The sequence below is a fragment of the Atheta coriaria genome, unplaced genomic scaffold (genome assembly GCF_025399875.1).
Source record: "Atheta coriaria isolate IRGN ID8LTWV9N9 unplaced genomic scaffold, Caltech_Dcor_3.1 hic_scaffold_3_pilon, whole genome shotgun sequence".
In the NCBI taxonomy this organism is placed as follows: domain Eukaryota; kingdom Metazoa; phylum Arthropoda; class Insecta; order Coleoptera; family Staphylinidae; genus Dalotia; species Dalotia coriaria.
The window spans coordinates 1,522,462-1,540,727 of record NW_027045445.1 but is presented as its reverse complement, the minus strand read 5'-3'; the positions used below and the strand labels follow the sequence as shown (position 1 = coordinate 1,540,727).

The 18,266-nt window shown below is 31.7% G+C and overlaps 3 protein-coding genes across 4 annotated transcripts; all 3 read left to right on the top strand.

Moving 5' to 3' along the window:
- Window positions 1-234: 234 nt before the first annotated feature.
- LOC135789848 (protein peste-like) lies at window positions 235-8,478 on the top strand. Its single transcript, XM_065299896.1, has 6 exons — window positions 235-810; window positions 5,329-5,754; window positions 6,223-6,444; window positions 6,514-7,008; window positions 7,072-7,145; window positions 7,206-8,478. The coding sequence occupies exons 1-6, from the start codon at window positions 808-810 to the stop codon at window positions 7,567-7,569; spliced, it is 1,584 nt and encodes a 527-aa protein (XP_065155968.1). The 5' UTR covers window positions 235-807; the 3' UTR covers window positions 7,570-8,478.
- LOC135789849 (protein peste-like) lies at window positions 7,781-12,993 on the top strand. 2 transcript variants are annotated; one of them, XM_065299898.1, is made up of 7 exons: window positions 7,781-7,921; window positions 10,927-11,362; window positions 11,434-11,649; window positions 11,717-12,008; window positions 12,063-12,265; window positions 12,342-12,415; window positions 12,476-12,993. In XM_065299898.1, the coding sequence occupies exons 1-7, from the start codon at window positions 7,872-7,874 to the stop codon at window positions 12,765-12,767; spliced, it is 1,563 nt and encodes a 520-aa protein (XP_065155970.1). In that variant the 5' UTR covers window positions 7,781-7,871; the 3' UTR covers window positions 12,768-12,993. The 2 variants fall into 2 exon arrangements, with proteins under 2 accessions (XP_065155970.1, XP_065155971.1); XM_065299899.1 differs by lacking the exon at window positions 7,781-7,921 and adding an exon at window positions 10,233-10,593.
- Window positions 12,994-15,615: 2,622 nt separating this feature from the next.
- LOC135789851 (protein peste-like) lies at window positions 15,616-18,194 on the top strand. Its single transcript, XM_065299908.1, has 7 exons — window positions 15,616-15,848; window positions 15,949-16,370; window positions 16,430-16,651; window positions 17,131-17,428; window positions 17,502-17,704; window positions 17,764-17,837; window positions 17,893-18,194. Exons 1-7 carry the CDS (start codon window positions 15,836-15,838, stop codon window positions 18,119-18,121), a joined length of 1,461 nt encoding a protein of 486 aa, XP_065155980.1. The 5' UTR covers window positions 15,616-15,835; the 3' UTR covers window positions 18,122-18,194.
- Window positions 18,195-18,266: the final 72 nt, after the last annotated feature.

The window sequence follows — 18,266 nt, the reverse complement described above, 5'->3', positions numbered from 1 at the left end:
AATACCACAAGAGAACAATAGATGACAATATAATGGAGAAGTGTATGTGATATCTATTAATAATTATCATTGGTTCTTTAAATAAGATTGAGTTGCGTCACTATGTAGAGATGCTCGTTATTATGCACATTAATACACCGCCTGCTTTGCATTTCGCCATCGGTCGCGTCAAACGCGATCATCTTCCTTGTTCCAAGTTCCATGCATACATTTGTATGCTCGTACCAGCTCACTAGAGTGAGTAGTGACTTAAAACACGATAAAACAACCCGGCGGAGCGCAATTCAAGTCCACTAGTTGTCGTCCGCCGGTTGTTGTCGCACGCGAGCGACAAACGCGAGCGGATTTTACGCGTGAACGCATCACTTCACTAAATTTCAAGACATCGAATGTCTTCCAAGATTTAATATCTTTGTAACAAACAACGAATAAGTGTCTTTACTCGAAAATATAAATATTTTATGTTTAAGATATTTATTGAAAGGCGCTGTAATTTTTTGAGTGTTTTTTGATTAATTTCATTTTTATATAGAAGATTATCGGTTATTAAGTTAAGTGAAGGACCCGTGCGTGTCCTGACGTGTATAACCACCTGCAAGGATTCATGCTCGTAAATATATCCTTGCTGAGGGATGACTTCTAACTGCAGTATTAGTGTATGGAGGGATTGAGTTAATGATAACCGACCACTGCCAAAAGAACACGTCAAGATTTTAAAATACTATATACGCACACATTTTTACTAATTTAAACAGAACTGAAAGTGAAATTGGAGTGAAAACAAAAGGAAGAAATAAAAATATCAAAATGGTGAGTTTTTATTAAAAATTTACTGGTTATTTATTAATTAATTACTTAAAAATTATTTCTAAATAATATTCTACACCTAATTAAGTAATTACTTGTTGAATTTGTTTGTTGTGCATAATTTTGCAATAATTTCAAAATAAATAAGTAAATTTTCCTTAGTACTTAGTATTATGATAAAATTGTTTTTCATTTTTCTTTTAAATTCTTTTGAATAATTAAATAAATTTTACATAAAATTTTTGCATTTATTTATAGAACTCATATTTAATTACTAAAAACAAAACTACTATTAGTACTAAAAATATTCACTGACCGATTATTACTCATTGTGTCCAGTTATGATTTAATTATTTAATAATTGACTTTGCGGTGGACAAAATTAAAAACTCGTCGCCAAACATTGTTTGAACAAAAACAAAACATATTAGCACGTTTCCACTAGTGTTTAATGTTTATGCTCATGATTATGGTTTTAATTACTATACAATTATTACGTATGTTGTGCATCACATTGCTTATTATAGATTATCATGTCTCGCGAGTAAATTGAATCAAAAACAACATATTTGTAATTTTTGCACTTGTAGATCATGTATACTATTAAGTATTACACGTGGTATTCGTATATAATGTTTATCCATGAATATCTGGGATTAAATAAATAATTTGTTTATTGCTGTCGTAAAAAGTAATAATTGACTTCTAAAATCGGCGTAGAATACTGTTTTTTATAATTTACTTCTAAAAAAAATTGATTCCTTAAAAATTACAACGCAATTATCACAAAATCTTTTATAGTTTTGTTGTTGCATTCAGATCTAGTTTTTCTTGTTTATTCCAAGTATAAAACGTATAATTTTAATTCTTTAAAGATGCAAATGTAATTAATTAAACCCGGATTTGTTAATTATTTAGTTTACATAGACCACAGCTAGATAAATAAAAATAGAGCAACATATCTAGCAAAAAATAGACATAATTAAACTATCAAGTTAACCTGCAAATCAAAACTAGTCGGGTATCGGTCAAAATAATAAAATCACGGTAATAAAAGTCACTTCCTTTAATCTCTTTGCAAAACGCGCAATAAAACTGTAATCATGTTTTCATCCATTTTTTTTTTGGAAATATAGTTTTTTAAACGTTTAATTACATTTGAAAGATATATGTGACGCATGCAAAACTTAAATATTGACCTTCATAAATTAAGAAGAAGAAAAAAGTGGGTTTTAATAAATATTGTGTTCTACATTAAAGCTCAATCGTAAGAATCCATTTAATATTATGCTATCTCATTAAGACTTTTTAGGTGATTGAAAGTTTGACTAAAGTTACATAGTAACTAAACTGAAATAATCTATAAGTAAAAACGAATTACATTTTTATTAAACACTACCGGGACGAAGTCGCGGGCAAAAGCTAGTAAAACTTATAAAAACAATTACCTAACAAGGTAAACAGTACATAAATAATACATAATACATAAATAAACATTCAAAAACTAAACGGGAGTCCCCCTTGATTATGTAATTATTAATTTAATAATGTGCTTTTAAAAAATTGCAAGTTCAAGTTCAAATACAAGTTTAAAACATTTTTTTTAAATATCTAAGCTTCATCAAAAACTACTTTTTACGGTAAATCATATAATTATGTCATTTAAAATCGATTAAAACTTCATACGGATAGAAATTCATCAGAAGTATAAAGAAAACATAAAATGTGAAAGAAATTCTGGAAAAAGTACTGCTTGCATAACATTGACACATCAACAAAGCGAAAAATAACAAATTACGAATAATTACTTTGTACGCACAGAAAAACGTGTTGATGAAATCGATCCCGACTTTAATTAGTTCTACTTATATCAATTAGTAGAAATTGTAATTTGCTGAAAATTGTTCGATAACAACTTTATAATCAATTAAGATTTGTTGACAAATATCTGATTACGTCTTTAATATTTAATTAAGAAATTTCTAGAATATTGTCAAAGATTTTATTAACAAATGTACTCGTCACTTTGCTTTTTTGCTTTTTTGCCGTTGCTCCTTCTACTAAAACATTTAGAAAATGATTTTATTGAAATTTCACCCTTGATCAATCTGATAAACACAGAAATTTACTTTGAACTAAATATTTGACGGACAAATCTTGGAATTAAAATAATATAGAGCAAAGCAAACCTCAGGGTTTGTTTATGCCATGCCAGAATTGTCACAACATTGAAAACTAGTTGATTTAATGTTATCCGATGTTGTTTATTGGAAATATCGACTCGTCAACACCTTCAACAGCTTCGGTTTATCCAACAAATTAACATATTTTAAAGATTTAAATATATAACAAAAAATAATTTGCTACTAATGATTGAATCAAATAAGACATCAACCTTGCGATTTCCAAATTTCAAGTTCATTGTTCATCATTAAGTTAACAAATATTTATTTATTACATCAAATGGACCAATTAATTTATTAATTTATTAATGCGTCGTAGGTAAACCGGTGTTTAAGTAATTAAGCGCTGAACTTTGAATAAATCCTGAACGTGAGTGGATGCATTATAAATTGACTTGGATTGGATTTGCGAGTGACCTTTTGATTGGCTGAAACAATTGGTATTTGCTCCTTGGGTCTTACGACCGGAGGCCTATTAATAGGGGCTAAACGTTGTGCACTTTTGCTCCCACTAACCAAACTAATTATAATCATATTACGCCTGTAGTTATGATTCGCAAATTTTAAACTCAGCCTCAGGCAGCGACATCTGTTTGATTGATTTGATAGAAAACTGTAAAACTGTAAAATTATTTTAATTTGATTTTAATATCTTTGCTGTTAGATTTGATTTGATCCGTGTCATGCACTTTGTACGAGCATTCATGAACAGTGAATAATAAAGTTTGTTGTTTAATTAAAGCCGGCAATTGAGCGATAAGCTGTGCCAGGCCAATTTGCACTAGTCATTGCACTAGTCCAGTGCTTCTCGAACTTTTTATCTCTGTATTACAGCTGCGTAAATCACAATTTATAAAATCGGGGACTCGTATAGGCTTTATCGCAAGTTATATAATTACATGCAGGATCAACATTATTACTAAATATCGATTTAATAGGGTTTAACCGTTAAATATTGACATTGTTTCAGAAAATTTAACATTAAAAACACAAATTGTTTTTTTTTTTTAATAAAAATCTTTTATTTAGTTGCCACGTCAACGTTACTCTTATAAAAGATGTATACTTGGTTGCCACGTTGCACTTACCCGCGACATTCATACTTCAACTCATACATTGATTTTTATTTTACATCTACACGTGCTAACATAACAAATATTACAGTGTGACTATCATTTATTACAATAAAAAACTTCACATATTTTCCGCCAAATTACTTCTACTGTATAAACAAATAATTGTACACTTGATGTAATAATAATAGTACACGTTTTTTGTCAGTTTGTCCAATTTTACTAGTCAGAGTATATAATTATTAATAAAATGACATTAGGTCGTTAGTTTAATTTTTTTTTGTTTAAATAAAAATTGTGCTAAGTGAGATTACTGTGCGTCGTTAATATTCTATTAACACATTGTATGTTAGTTGGTCAACATCAGACACATGCGAATTCTGAAACGTGCGCGCGAATTCAATCACATTAAGTCAATAATTAGTATTTTATATCACATTTTGAACGCTGCATCGTTAAAAACATTAATTCGCGGCGCGTTTTGCAACCTTCTTAGGATTCTCGTCACAGTGCGTCACTTGCCCGCATGTCGCGCCACACGTCACACTTCAGTTCCGGTCGACGACCATTTTAACATTTACAGAATAATGTTTCAAACTCGATCTCAATTAGAAACAGTATACAATCATTTTTATCAAAAGATTAATAACTGTGCTTTATTGATGATGAATTTGTTTTAATTTAATTAGTATTAAAATATAATAAAATCGTGAATTGTGAACGCAACGGTTTATAATCGGATGACACGTGCGCGACATGCGCACGAGTTGAGAATCATAAATTTGATGATTGCTTAACTTTTTAACATTATGCACACGATCAAAATGACTTAAATCACCGCGACATTAAAAGTAACAATCAAATGCTAAATTTAAATATTGACGCTGAAAATGTATTAATTGCGAACATTTAGCATAAAAAAATTGTCTGGCTGGTGGCCATTTTGTCAACATGTTTTTCCTTGTTTTCTACTATGTTAATTTCGTTATAATTATTACTACAAAGCGCGTATATTTGTTGTTAACAACATGATTATCATAAAACACTGCTTCAACACATCTTACACGTGTACTTCATTAATTAAACAGTGATTCGATTTAAAAAATGTAATTTTAATAGGTGTCATCTTCAGAAATGTGAAACGTGTCACATTATCACTCAATTTAAATCATTTACTTGCTAATTTGATAGTTTTTAAGCAATAAATAGTATTTAATTGAGGTTATGCATCACTTTTGACATTTGACATTATTAATTGATTGCAGGTGAATTTCCGCTTGGATGTGTGTACTAATAGTAACAAACTGCTGATATCCTGTGTGCTGGTATCGACCGGCGCTGGATTCCTCATCGGATGGTCCTGGATCTTCAATTCAATGTTGCGACTGGGAATCGCGCTGAAAGAAAACACGTACATGGAGAAACTTTGGCTGGTTAATCCGATGCCGTTGTATTTAGAGATTTATGCTTTGAATTGGACCAATCCGGAAGACATTTACAAGCCGGGTGTTAAACCCAGATTCCAACAGATTGGGCCGTTCTCATTCAGAGAGATCAAAACGAAAGGCAATGTCACGTGGAACGCTAATAATACTGTCTCATTCAGGCAGTATCACTCGTATCATTTTGTCAGAGAGAAAAGTGTGGCTGATTTGAGCCTGCCGATTACTTCGTTGAATCCTGTTTTAGTCGTAAGTTTACGGAATTTATCATATTACTAGTTTTTGTCAGCGACTTCGTCCCGGTAGTGTTTAATAAAAATGTAATTCGTTTTTACTCTCTTGTTCAAGACATAGTATGTGTCAATTCTATCAATAAGATTCGAAATTTTATTTTAAAGAAATTAATTATATAAAGAATTGCTAATAATGCACTTCAGCGCGCCATCTCGGATTCAACTATTTAATTATAACTATGATTGAATCTCAATGCCAACTTTTATCCTATAGAAAAGGGCTGTCTTTAGGGTTTTCCCGGCAATTATTAGAATTTTCTCACCATAAAAACCATCCTTGGACTTTAACGAACGTTTAAAAAAAAGAATTAGCCAAATTGGTCTAGGCGTTGTTGAGTTATGCGCTTACCAACACATTTTTTGATTCATTTTTATATTATAGATGTAATTGAACCTAACTTAACCAAAAATATTTTTTATTCAGAGTGCGGCATACACTGCAAAAATGAAGAAATGGGGATTTTGGATGCGCAAAGGAATGCAAGTGGCCTTCACTCAAATGCACCAAGAATTAGCTATCACAAAACCCTTCGGACAGTATTTGTTTGAAGGTTATTATGATCCCATGGTGGCGCTGTCAGCTAAAATGCCTTTGCCGTTCATTCCCAAACTACCAATGGATGATAAATTTGCTTGGTTTTTTGGAGTAAGTACTTTAAAAGCAATCTACCATCTGCAACATTACTAAAAATCATATTAACTTGTTTTGTTACAGAGAAATGAAACTTCATTTGAAGGAGACTTCAACATGGGCACATCCTACGACAATTTCGGTGTTTTGGAATCATGGAACTTTGCAAACCGTACCAATCATTATCAGGGCAGTTGTGGCCATGTTTCTGGTGCTTCTGCAGGTGAACTGCATCGACCTTATCCAAATAAAGACACCATTTCCATTTTTGTGCCTGACATGTGCCGTAACATGCCGTTGGATTTTGAAGAAGAAGAATCTGTTGATGGAGTTATAGGAAGAAAATACACAGCAGGAAAACGTTTTCTGGATAACGGTACACTCTACCCAGAAAATAAATGTTTCTGTCCAGAGGAATGTTTCCCTTCAGGAGCTGTAAACATCAGTAGTTGCAAATATGGCGCGCCTGGTTTTGTCTCTTTACCAAACTTCCACGGCGCTGATGATTATTATCTGAGTGCAGTCGAGGGACTTAAACCTGTTCGAGACAAACACGAGTTTTACATTACACTTGAACCGGTATGTATTTAAACTGTAGTTTGGGTTGCATATGTTAAATGTGTAAAAAATATTTATTTACAGCTTACTGGAATAACTTTGCGTGTTGCTGCAAGGTTACAACTCAATTTGTTACTTGAACCAGCAAAATACTTAACGTAAGTTAAAACTCTACTAACATTTATTTATTTAAATAATAAATAAATAATTTTTTACAGATTATTTCAAAATGTGCCAAAACTAATCTTCCCAGTGTTGTGGTTTGAAGAAGTCGTTCAAATCCCTGACTTTCTCCTGGTTTTAATCAAAATCCTGCTTTACATGCCGTTGGTGATTCAAATCATCGGCGCGTTACTGATGTCCATCGGTTTCTTCCTCTGCTCAACAGTCATCTACAAACATATCAACTCAACGATGATCAAATCCGGACAATTTGTCTCAAAGCAAGGCAATCAACACACGAAAAGAAATCATCATTTACATGCTTTAACAATCAAGGAGCTGGTGCCGTTGAATGAGAAAGAAAAACTCCGCGTCGTTTACGAAACGGACGTGCAGCTCGTAGGCGACGTATGCAGTTGATGCGCATGCGCAGTGATAATCCGAACAATAATGTTGCGTGCATTTTAAACCACAAAACCGTCCTCGCCACTCCTCGCCTTAACTCTGGTTATACGAAAATTGTTTTAACAATGCGATGAGTATTTGCTTAAGTATAGTTGTTGCTTGAGTAGTGCGCACGTTGTCCGCGAGTCAACATGTCCGCGCCATGAGAGTAACTTAAGTTAAGACACAATCATGACAGTGTTGTGTTTTTGTTTTGTAAACAAGAAAAGAAAAACTACTGTGATACGACAGTGTTGCCAACTCTAACCTAACTTATAATGATGGACGAAGCGTACGTGTTGGTGTGCATTTCGAAGGAAATAATTAGGTAATTAGATGAGTTTGCCTCAATTGAACGATTGGATGGTGTGGTGTGAATGAAAGAAGAGTGAATGAAACAGAGAGATGTCGCGACGAATTGAATCGTTAACTGCGTAAATCAAATCGAATTAACAATAACAATGCAAACAGTGCAATTACAATACAATACAATATTATACTCATTACTTGATATACCAACCGTCCAGATTGGATTTCTGATGGAAATTCATGTACTGATATTTACCACGTGCCTTTTATATGAAATTGGTGATATTTTTGATAATTAGCATGTAAAGTACTCGTTCCAAGTGAGATAAATGTTAAATGTTGGTCTATTTGTTTTCTATTACTTAATTGATAAGCGGTTTTGTGATTATGGTTAGTTTCTACTTAGTGGCTTAACTTAAGTAATATACGTATTTATTAAGTTGCTAAGTACAGTACAGCAAAGATTTTTGTTGGAATTTTAATTTTCTTGTTATTTGAGAAAACTTAGATTAATTCTAATTAATATTATTATTGTTTGAATACTTTTGTTATTAATAAAAACTCTTTGTTTTTAAACTTGCTTAAATTATTCACGAAAAATAGAATTTATTTAAATCTCTAAACATGTTTTTATGATATATTAGCTTTTGCCCGCGACTTCGTTCCGGTAGTGTTTAATAAAAATGTAATTCGTTTTTACTCTCTTGTTCTAGACATTGTATGTGTCAATTCTATCAATAAGATTCGTAATTTTATTTTAAAGAAATTAATTATATAAAGAATAGCTAATAATGCACTTCAGCGCGCCATCTCGGATTCAACTATTTAACTATATCTATGATTGAATTTCAATGCCAATTGTTATCCTATAGAAAAAGACTGTCTTTGGGATTTTCCCGGCAATTATTCGAATTTTTCTCGCCGTATAAACCATCTTTGGACTTTAACGAACATTTTAAAAATAGAATTGGCCAAATTGATATAGGCGTTGTTGAGTTATGCGCTTACCAACAGACTTTGCGATTCATTTTTATATTATAAATTAACTATTAAGTTTAGCCACGTGATTTTTAAGCTATTTCTTCTACTTCTAGTCAATTTCTACGTTACTTTATTACTATATTCAGTACTTTAGTCACGGCCTGGCCATACGAGTTAAAAGTACTACTTTTTGTGTCTTAAAACCGTGGAAAAGGGTCGCTATAAAGGTGGAAGTAATAAAAGTATATTAAGAGAGATTTCTAATTTTAAAATTTGTTTTATTGTGTTTTTCTTATTATTTTCTACTTTTTCTCAAAATTGGGTCAAAAGATAATTAAATAATTAAATTAAATTATTATTTACATACACAATTAAAGTTTTCTTACTTTTCAATTAAAATTTATACTTGAACGTCAAAATTACATGAAATAATGTATGATTTGCTAACAATTTAAACAGGTAACTTAATATTAGTTAATATTACTTAATATTACTTATTAAAAAGTGTAATATTACTAATATTAGTACCAATTTTATAAACAAATATGTAATTATTCCATGACCCTCGTAAATGCGTAATTAACTTCTGTATAAGAGCCGTAAAATTAAAAATAACAAATTAAAACACTTATAAAATACTAAACATAAGTAAGTCACTACTTAAACCGCCATTTTAATTAATTTTTTGGAGACATACTAAATTGAATCAGGTGATTTTACTGCCAGTACTTGAATCATTCCACAGTCAACATTATTAATACTTAACTGAACTTAAATGTGATAGTGCAAAACTAATATTTAGACAGGTGTGTCATGTAGTTGTTAATTTAATTTTTAAAAAAATCATTAAGTGCGAGTCTAGTTGCCTAGCTGACGCAAAATACAATATTTATTAAACTATTCTTATCAATATGAATGTTTATAGCTCAACACGCGTATTTTCCACATCTTCAGCACTTTCCAAAACACATCGATAATAAATTGTCTCGTTGCGTCAATTAATCGTCATAGCAACGCATATTGACACTTAAAATGGCCACTGCTGCAGCACAGCAATCAGAATTTCATTAAAATATCGTAAAATCTGCTTAATACTAAAGTAAACATCGATTAAAAGTAAAAATTATTCAAACTCACGATAATATCACTAATATAAATAGTTTAATCAGTAAGTAAACACTGCGCACAGTGAAGTACTTATATTTCCATGCCCAATGCGTAAAGCATGTGCCTTTAACCTATAACAAGATGGCCGACGCTCAATTACCGAATCTAAAACCGTCTGATAATACTCTCATATCCACAGCATGTGTGTGTGTGAGTGTTGCACGCTTTTCGATTAGTTCACAAGTTCACATTCAGTAGTTCGACAAGCGTAAACGGCGCAGCATGAATTCATGAAATAATAAAATTCGTGACAAGAGGTCAGCGCGATAAGAGGACTCCTTCGCTGATAAGCGCCAGCGAGCGACCGAGCGGATGGCGGTTTTAGTCTGCGCACGGAAAATGTCGCAGCCACTACTCAATCAACCTTAACAAAGTAATTAAATTCAACCACAACGTGACTTAAGCTAAAATAAATCGATTGTTTACATTAAACAATAAATAAAATAAAATCGGATGATATTTAACACGTGCAAACATTTTATTAGTGTTAATGAGTTAATAAACGCAGTAATCGGTTTTAGGTAGTTCAAATTTATATCGCAAGTAAGTAAACTAGACTTAAGTCAGTTGTTATCACCAATAACACACACTAAAAGTGAATTCTTTGTTTCTTTGTTAAAATATTTCTTAAATTAAGTCATATTGACTTAAGAAATTGTTTAGACATTAATTTTTTTAATATAAACAATTTTTTGTTAATATAGCATTAATTAAATTGATTACTCTGTAGATTAATGCGTGTTTCAACATTTCATTTCAAGGCGAGACAGCTGATAGCAGTTTGGTCTTTGTTTTGAAATCATTGAATTGTTACTATATTTAGTATGGTCAATGGTCAACATAAACAATAATCATCTCTGGTTTTTTTGTTTGTAGAAAAATGAAACGCACTAGAATAATAGGGCGGTACTGCCGGGGGTTCGTCTTCACATTGGGGACGGTGTTCACATTCATTGGGTTATTATTTCTACTTCAGTTTAATGGCATGTATGACTTGATTGTAATGAATGCGCTGAAAGTGGAAGATGGATCAAAAGCTTATGAAGCGTGGCGCACTAATGATCCACCGCTTATTTTGGATATGTATATGTTTAACTGGACGAATGCACATGAGGTGTATAATGAAAGTGTTAAACCACACTTTGAACAAGTCGGGCCGTATAGATTCCTCGAGGTGAAGGAGAAGTACGATATTGTTTTTCATGAAAATGATACAGTTTCGTATAAATATTTGAAGAGATATTATTTTATGGATGAAGAGAGTCCTTGTCAACTTACTGATGTGATAAATACGTTAAATACTGTAGCAACTGTAAGTTTTTTTTTTTATTATTTTTTTATTTTAAATATTAGTTATTTATTTATTTAATGATTTTATTTTAGTCGGCAGCTTACAAAACACGTTTTGATGAAGGGTTTAAAAAATGGTCCATGGATTTCACAATGTCGATGTCCTCCTCGGTGTATGTAACGAAAACAATAGACGAGTTACTTTTTAAAGGATATTACGATCCTTTACTGGGTGTTCTCAAGCAGGTATCGCCGTTTTTACCTGATGATGCACAAATTGAAGATCATAATTTCGGTTGGTTTTACAAGGTTAGGCAACTTATTTTACTTGAATACAATTTTTTCTTTATTTAATATTTTATTTGTTTTCTTTCAGCGAAATAATACTAGAAACTTGAGTGGAGAGTTTAGTATGTCTACTAAACAGGATCATACTTTTGGCAGGATGGTTTCGTGGAATCATCGCAACGAAACTGATTTCTTTGAAGGCGAATGCAATAAAATACGTGGATCAGCTGGAGAGTTTTATCCTTTGGATAGGACAAGAGATTCTATTACTTTGTACTCTAATGAATTGTGTACATTCGCTGAATTTGATTATGAAAAAGATGAGTTTATTAAGGATGTGAGGGGGTATAAATATTCAGCACAAACTTTATTTGAAAATGGTAAGTTTTTCATTTCTTTTTTGATTGGCTTTTTGTAATTCTTGAAATTTTAAGGTACAATTTATCCAAAAAATCAATGTTACTGCCAAGGTGAGTGTTTACCCAGTGGAGTCTTGAACATCTCTTCCTGTCGTCAAGGAGCCCCAATATTTCTCTCTTTGCCACATTTTTACAACGCAGATCCTTACTATACAAATTTAATTGATGGACTTACACCAAACAAAAAAGATCACGACTTTTACATCACTCTAGAACCCGTGAGTATTGTTTTTAAATTACTAACTTTCTTATCAATCTAAGCAAAAAATTATTAATCATTTTTTTTAATTTTAGAAATCTGCAATCGCAATTGAAGTAGGAGTTCGTATGCAACTCAATCTTTTACTACAACCAATCAAAGGATACTCGTACGTACAATAAAACAAACAATACAAAATAAATTTGATTAAATATTTATTTATTTACAGATTATTTTCTAACGTTCCTAAAATAATGGTACCTATATTCTTCTTCGATCAAGTAGTGACAATGAGTGATGAATTAGCGACCAGCGTCTATTTAATACAAAATCTACCTGAAATTGTCGAACATGTATCATATGTTTTCGTCGTGCTGGGTGTATCGATGATGATTCTTGTCCTAATAACAAATTGTATATGGCCATCGTCGAAGAACCGTGAGCGTAATGAATATAAAGTTGCTGCTGCACAAGCAGTTGAAGTACCACTTACCACAAAAGAAGTGCACATTCATGCGTAGTAATAATGTTTATTAGGAGGGGGTGAGGAAATTTAGCAATGGAAATGCCAAAAAATAAATTAATTAAGGTCTTTATGCATGAACAAAAATCCATCCATGATCTAAGAACAATTATATTACTTAACATGACAATACATATTTTTAAATTAAAACCAATGTAAATATTTTGTATATAGTTTTATTACACAGAGATTAAAATCTATACAAATAAAACTAAATATTTGTATGTTTTTCTTTGATTAGTTAATTTCTGTTGTATTATTTGTATTTGCGTGTAGTGCAAGTTGGTGCAAATGGTGATACTCATGGCCGTTTGAGTTTACGCACACACTATGACATCGAAGATAAATATAATTCTTTAAAAAATGTATAGATGGCGGAAGGATGCACTTTTGTGCAATAAATGCGAGGCGCGTTCTCGGCACTTGTTTTCTTGATACCTGTGCGTTGTGTTGTTGTATAGTATCAGTGTGCATCTCGATAAACGGCGATATTCGTGATCGTACGTACAACAGGTTAATTTATTTACGTGACACTAAATTTATTTTGATTTATTTTAATAACAATGCATTCAATCATAAATTGTGAGAATTGTTTTGTTTTGTTTAGTGTGATTGTGATAATCGGCAATATTCGGCACGAAGCAGATCTAGTTATTTACGTACATTATTTTAAATTAAATTTTTTTCTTCAAATGAAAACTTTTAGCTTATAAATTATTCGTTAAATACCACCTAATGCCTAATTTATAAAAAAAACAATTCTAAAACATAAATTTAATTTATTAGTATATTGAAGTTATAACTAAATATTGTATTGTCAACTACGCTGATTTTTATTATTATTTTCTAATAGAAATGCATATAAGTCCAATAAATGCTATACGGTCGTGCTCCGTTCATGTCCTTGCCCATGTGATATGAGCTCAAACGTATGCGCACAACATACTGAAATATAACATTCTATTCAGCGCATAGATGTCGCTAGGATGCACTTACTCGCATTAAAATCGAAGCAGAGTAAACGCAGCAACATGTTGAAACATGTTTCGCGATGTTCTTCTTATCACTATCTTTTGTTTGTGTGAGTGAGCTAGCATGTCCGTTTGAACTCACGCGCTGCGCTGCAATTTAGTACGCCACACTCTTGTTTACTTTTCTATCACACGCGTAAAATCCAAAATAGAGATTCATTTCTTACTATATTTTAATAAATTTCTTTCTTTCTACTATATTTCTTTCTTACTATATTAAAATATAGATGTGTATTTGTACAGTAGAATCCGTTTATTATGACTCCGCTTATATTGACCAACCGGTTATTATGACGTACCTACACTACCAAGTTTGGTTTTCATATAAAATTCTGTATAAAAAAGTCGGATATAATGACTTCGCTTACAGTGACATGTCGCTTATTATGACCCATTTGTAATAGATTATGTCCGGTTATAATGACCAACATGATTCTTTACACCTCCGGTAATGTTCGTTGATACCCGACGACGTTCGACACGTGGCGAACTTTTTATATATATTGCTACATTTTTTTTATGATTGTCAAATTACTTTTATGTATTTACTATCGGAAAGACCAAATGCTTAAATAATAAATATAAGCATTCGGGCAGCAGTACCTTGACCACGACTTAATCCGTATTTTCCATTAATCCGAATTTGGCGTGGGTCATTCGACAATCTCAATGTTTTTTAAAAAACAAGAACCGCATTAAGCAATCGTTCAATTCAACTGTTTTGAAACCGAAGAGGTTTCGAAAATCACAAGAAAATTAATTAAATGAAAAAAACAAAAGCAGACAAAAATTACAGATTACTTGCAGTAAAAAATACACTTGTGTTATAATGTGCTGATTACGTGCAATTTTGATTTTGATTTAATATGTATGTATATGTACATATTTACATAAAAAAGGGTTTTCATTTCACAAAACGCTTTGTATGACGTCCGCTTATTATGACGTGTTTGTCAATTCCCTTCGATGTCATTATAACCGGACTTTACTGTATTTATATATTACATATTTTGTATATTAGATTAAATTATCTATAATAAAATGAATTTTTCAACCTAGCTTTAGTTAATTTATGCACATATTAATGAGTATACAATAATTATGTTTGAATTTATGTTGATAAGTTGTGGTTTAGCAAAATAGTTAAAGTTGAGTGCATGAGTATGCATGCACTCAGTGCAATTTTGAAATGAATAGTCAACAGCCTTGCAATCACCTCTTCGGTTGTTTTTTCTTCTTCTTGTCTTTGTTTTTATTACTTATCACATTATGCGACGACGACGTAATATAAAATTAACGTGTAATTAACGACTCCGAATCACATAACCTGCGCATTAATTGCATTAATTATAACTAATCTAGGACGATCGGACGCTAAACATTTCACTTTCCATAAATTTCAACCAAAACAAACAAAAATGCAAACAATATTAAAATTAAACGAAACAATTAATATTTTAATTGATTTTTAACGATTAAATGCAATTATTGGTATGGATTTGTATTGAAATTGTGATAAAATGTAATTATCCTTGAATGAGTGCAACGCCACATGAACTCCACGAGAGTATCGGCCACAATTGCACAACTAAACGACGGCCATCAGATTTGCGACAACGCAATTAAACTTCAACTTCTTGCGCGTTTCTTTGCCAACTTGCAAGTCATCGGTGTTAATTTACTGGCAAATTTTTACTTCTAATTATTACTATTTGTCAATCCTACGTTTCAAACAAAGTATACATTGATTTACTACCTGCTATAACACGCCTGATAATATACAGTGTCTTGAATTTATTGAACAGTGATGTATAAATTGTTTACTGCTATAGATTTAACCTGGTGTATAAACATTTAATGTTTAAATTATGCGTGCACTCTTTGAGAACACTCCCGCCTTTCAATAAACATTGACGGGCGATCGTGTGTGCGCTATGCGTTTCAAAATCGCAAATGAATTTCAGTTTTACTTCTAAGCCTGATTAGATTTGTTCTAAGGTGCAATAGGAAAATCATTTGTGATTATTTTGATAAAATGACCAAAAGAGGTGAGTTTGCTTATATTATTTGATATTTTATTAATTAGAAGAATAAATTAATGATATTTAAGGATTATTATTATTAATATTATTTAAATTGCTTTTAAAGGATTTTTCAACAATATAAAACCAAAAAACAAATTATTTTTTGGAGTGTTATTAATATTCCTATCGTATCTAATTAAATTTGGCACTGAATCCTTAATAAATTTAATAATACGATCACAATTGGAATTTGTCGAGGGTTCATATCATTTTCGAATGTGGCGCGCCAATGAATATCCCTACGAGGTGGAATTTTACTTCTTTAACTGGACCAACAGCGACCGGGTGCGTGATCCTAATATTAAACCACGTTTTGAGGAAATAGGACCCTACCGTTTTGAATTGTACATCAACCGTACAGATATACGCATTCATCACGAAAACTCGAGCGTTACATATGCGTTTACTAAACGTTTTGTGCACATTCCCAACATGGCGGATAGAAGTTTGGATGATGTTATTATTACTTTGAATCCAATTGCTAATGTAAGCTAAGTGTTGAATTAATTCTGGAAAGTTGATAACTACATTTTGAAAGTTTTTAGGCACTTGCATATCAAGCACGTCAATGGTCGGCGTTTCTGAAATTTGGGGCTAGTTTAGCTTTAAGAGCAACGAAAAGTGAATTGTTTGTGAAGAAAACTGTACAGGAACTTTTATTTGAAGGATATGATGATCCATTGTTGGATTTTGTACAAAAAATTCCTAATTTTGCTACACAAGGACTGGGAATGGAGTTGAAAGATAAATTTGGATATTTCTATAAGGTAAACATTTTTAAAACCTGTTTTTATTAAGATACTAGCTTTTGCCCGCGACTTCGTCCTGGTAGTGTTTAATAAAAATGTAATTCGTTTTTATTCACTTGTTCTAGACATAGTATGTGTCTATTCTATCAATAAGATTCGCAATATTATTTTAAATAATTTAATTATATAAAGAATTACTACTAATGATGCACATCAGCGCACTATCTCGGATTCAACTATTTAATTATAACCATGATTGAATCTCATTGTCAAGTTTTATAGAAAAGGGATGTGTTTAGGGTTTTTCCGGCAATTATTCGATTTTTTCTCGCCGTAAAAACCATTCTTGGACTTTAATGAACATTTAAAAAAAGGAATTGGCCAAATTGGTCTAGGCGTTATTGAGTTATGCGCATACCAACATATTTTGCTATTCATTTTTATATAATAGTAGAGCAGCAAATTGAAAAGTTTTCATTATTTAATATTTTTTTCAGAGAAATTATACAGATTTATACTTTGGACCTTACAACGTGCACGTAAATGTTGATGAATTTTACGGTAATATTCACACTATAAAAAATTCAACAACAACACCGTATTTTCCGGGTACATGTGGTCGAGTCCATGGTAAATTAGGAGAGTTCGCAGATCCTGGCCATGACCAAACTCAACCAATGGTGGTCTACGTACACGACTTAAATGTCTTTACAAATAATTATTTTCTAGAAGAAAGAATGTTTAATGGAGTTGTTGGCAGTGTATACGCACCCAAGGACTACATATTTGACAATGGTAACAAAACAAATTCATAGATGGCCACACTTGTATTCTTTTCAATATAAAAATATTTTAATCTTAATTTTAGGAACATATGACAAATCAAACGAATGTTTTTGTTTCGGGGAATGTGTACCAGTGGGAATGCTAAACAGCTCAGCGACTTTTGCTCATGCACCGATTTTCATGTCTTTGCCACATTTTTTACTTGCCGATCCTGTGTATCAAAATGGCGTCGATATCGTTTATCGAGATAATAGTTCATTAATGCCATACATTGCAGTTGAACAAGTATACTTATTAAACAATTTTTTAATAGAATTTGTTGTTATTAATGTTTTTATTTATAGACAACTGGTTTATTATTAGATGGTTCTTTAAATATTCAACTAAACATGCTTCTGCAGCCTGTTAAAGGCTTAGGGTAAAGATTTTAAAACATAATTTTCACTTTAATCATAAAATCTAATTATTTTTAGCTTGTTTTCGGATGTTCCACGAGTTTTCATGCCTGTATTCTCCATGAAACAGCACGTGGTGACACGCGGCGGGTATTTAGACTTGCTGGTCGTGTTGCAAAAAGTTCCAATCGTGATTAATTGCCTCAGCTTTTTAACACTCGCTGCAGGAGTGGGATTACTCCTCTTTGTTCGAATTTCTCTTAATGACAACCTATACAGGGAGTACCGACAAGTTCAAACCAAGTAATTATTAATTTAGAATTAAAATTGTAAAAATATATAAGTTATGTTTGAATAAAATGCAAATCATCATGAATGAAGTTGGTGTGTTTGTAATTTTATATTTTTTTATTATGCAATTTTGGCCAATTTCAATTGACCCCATTCGCAAA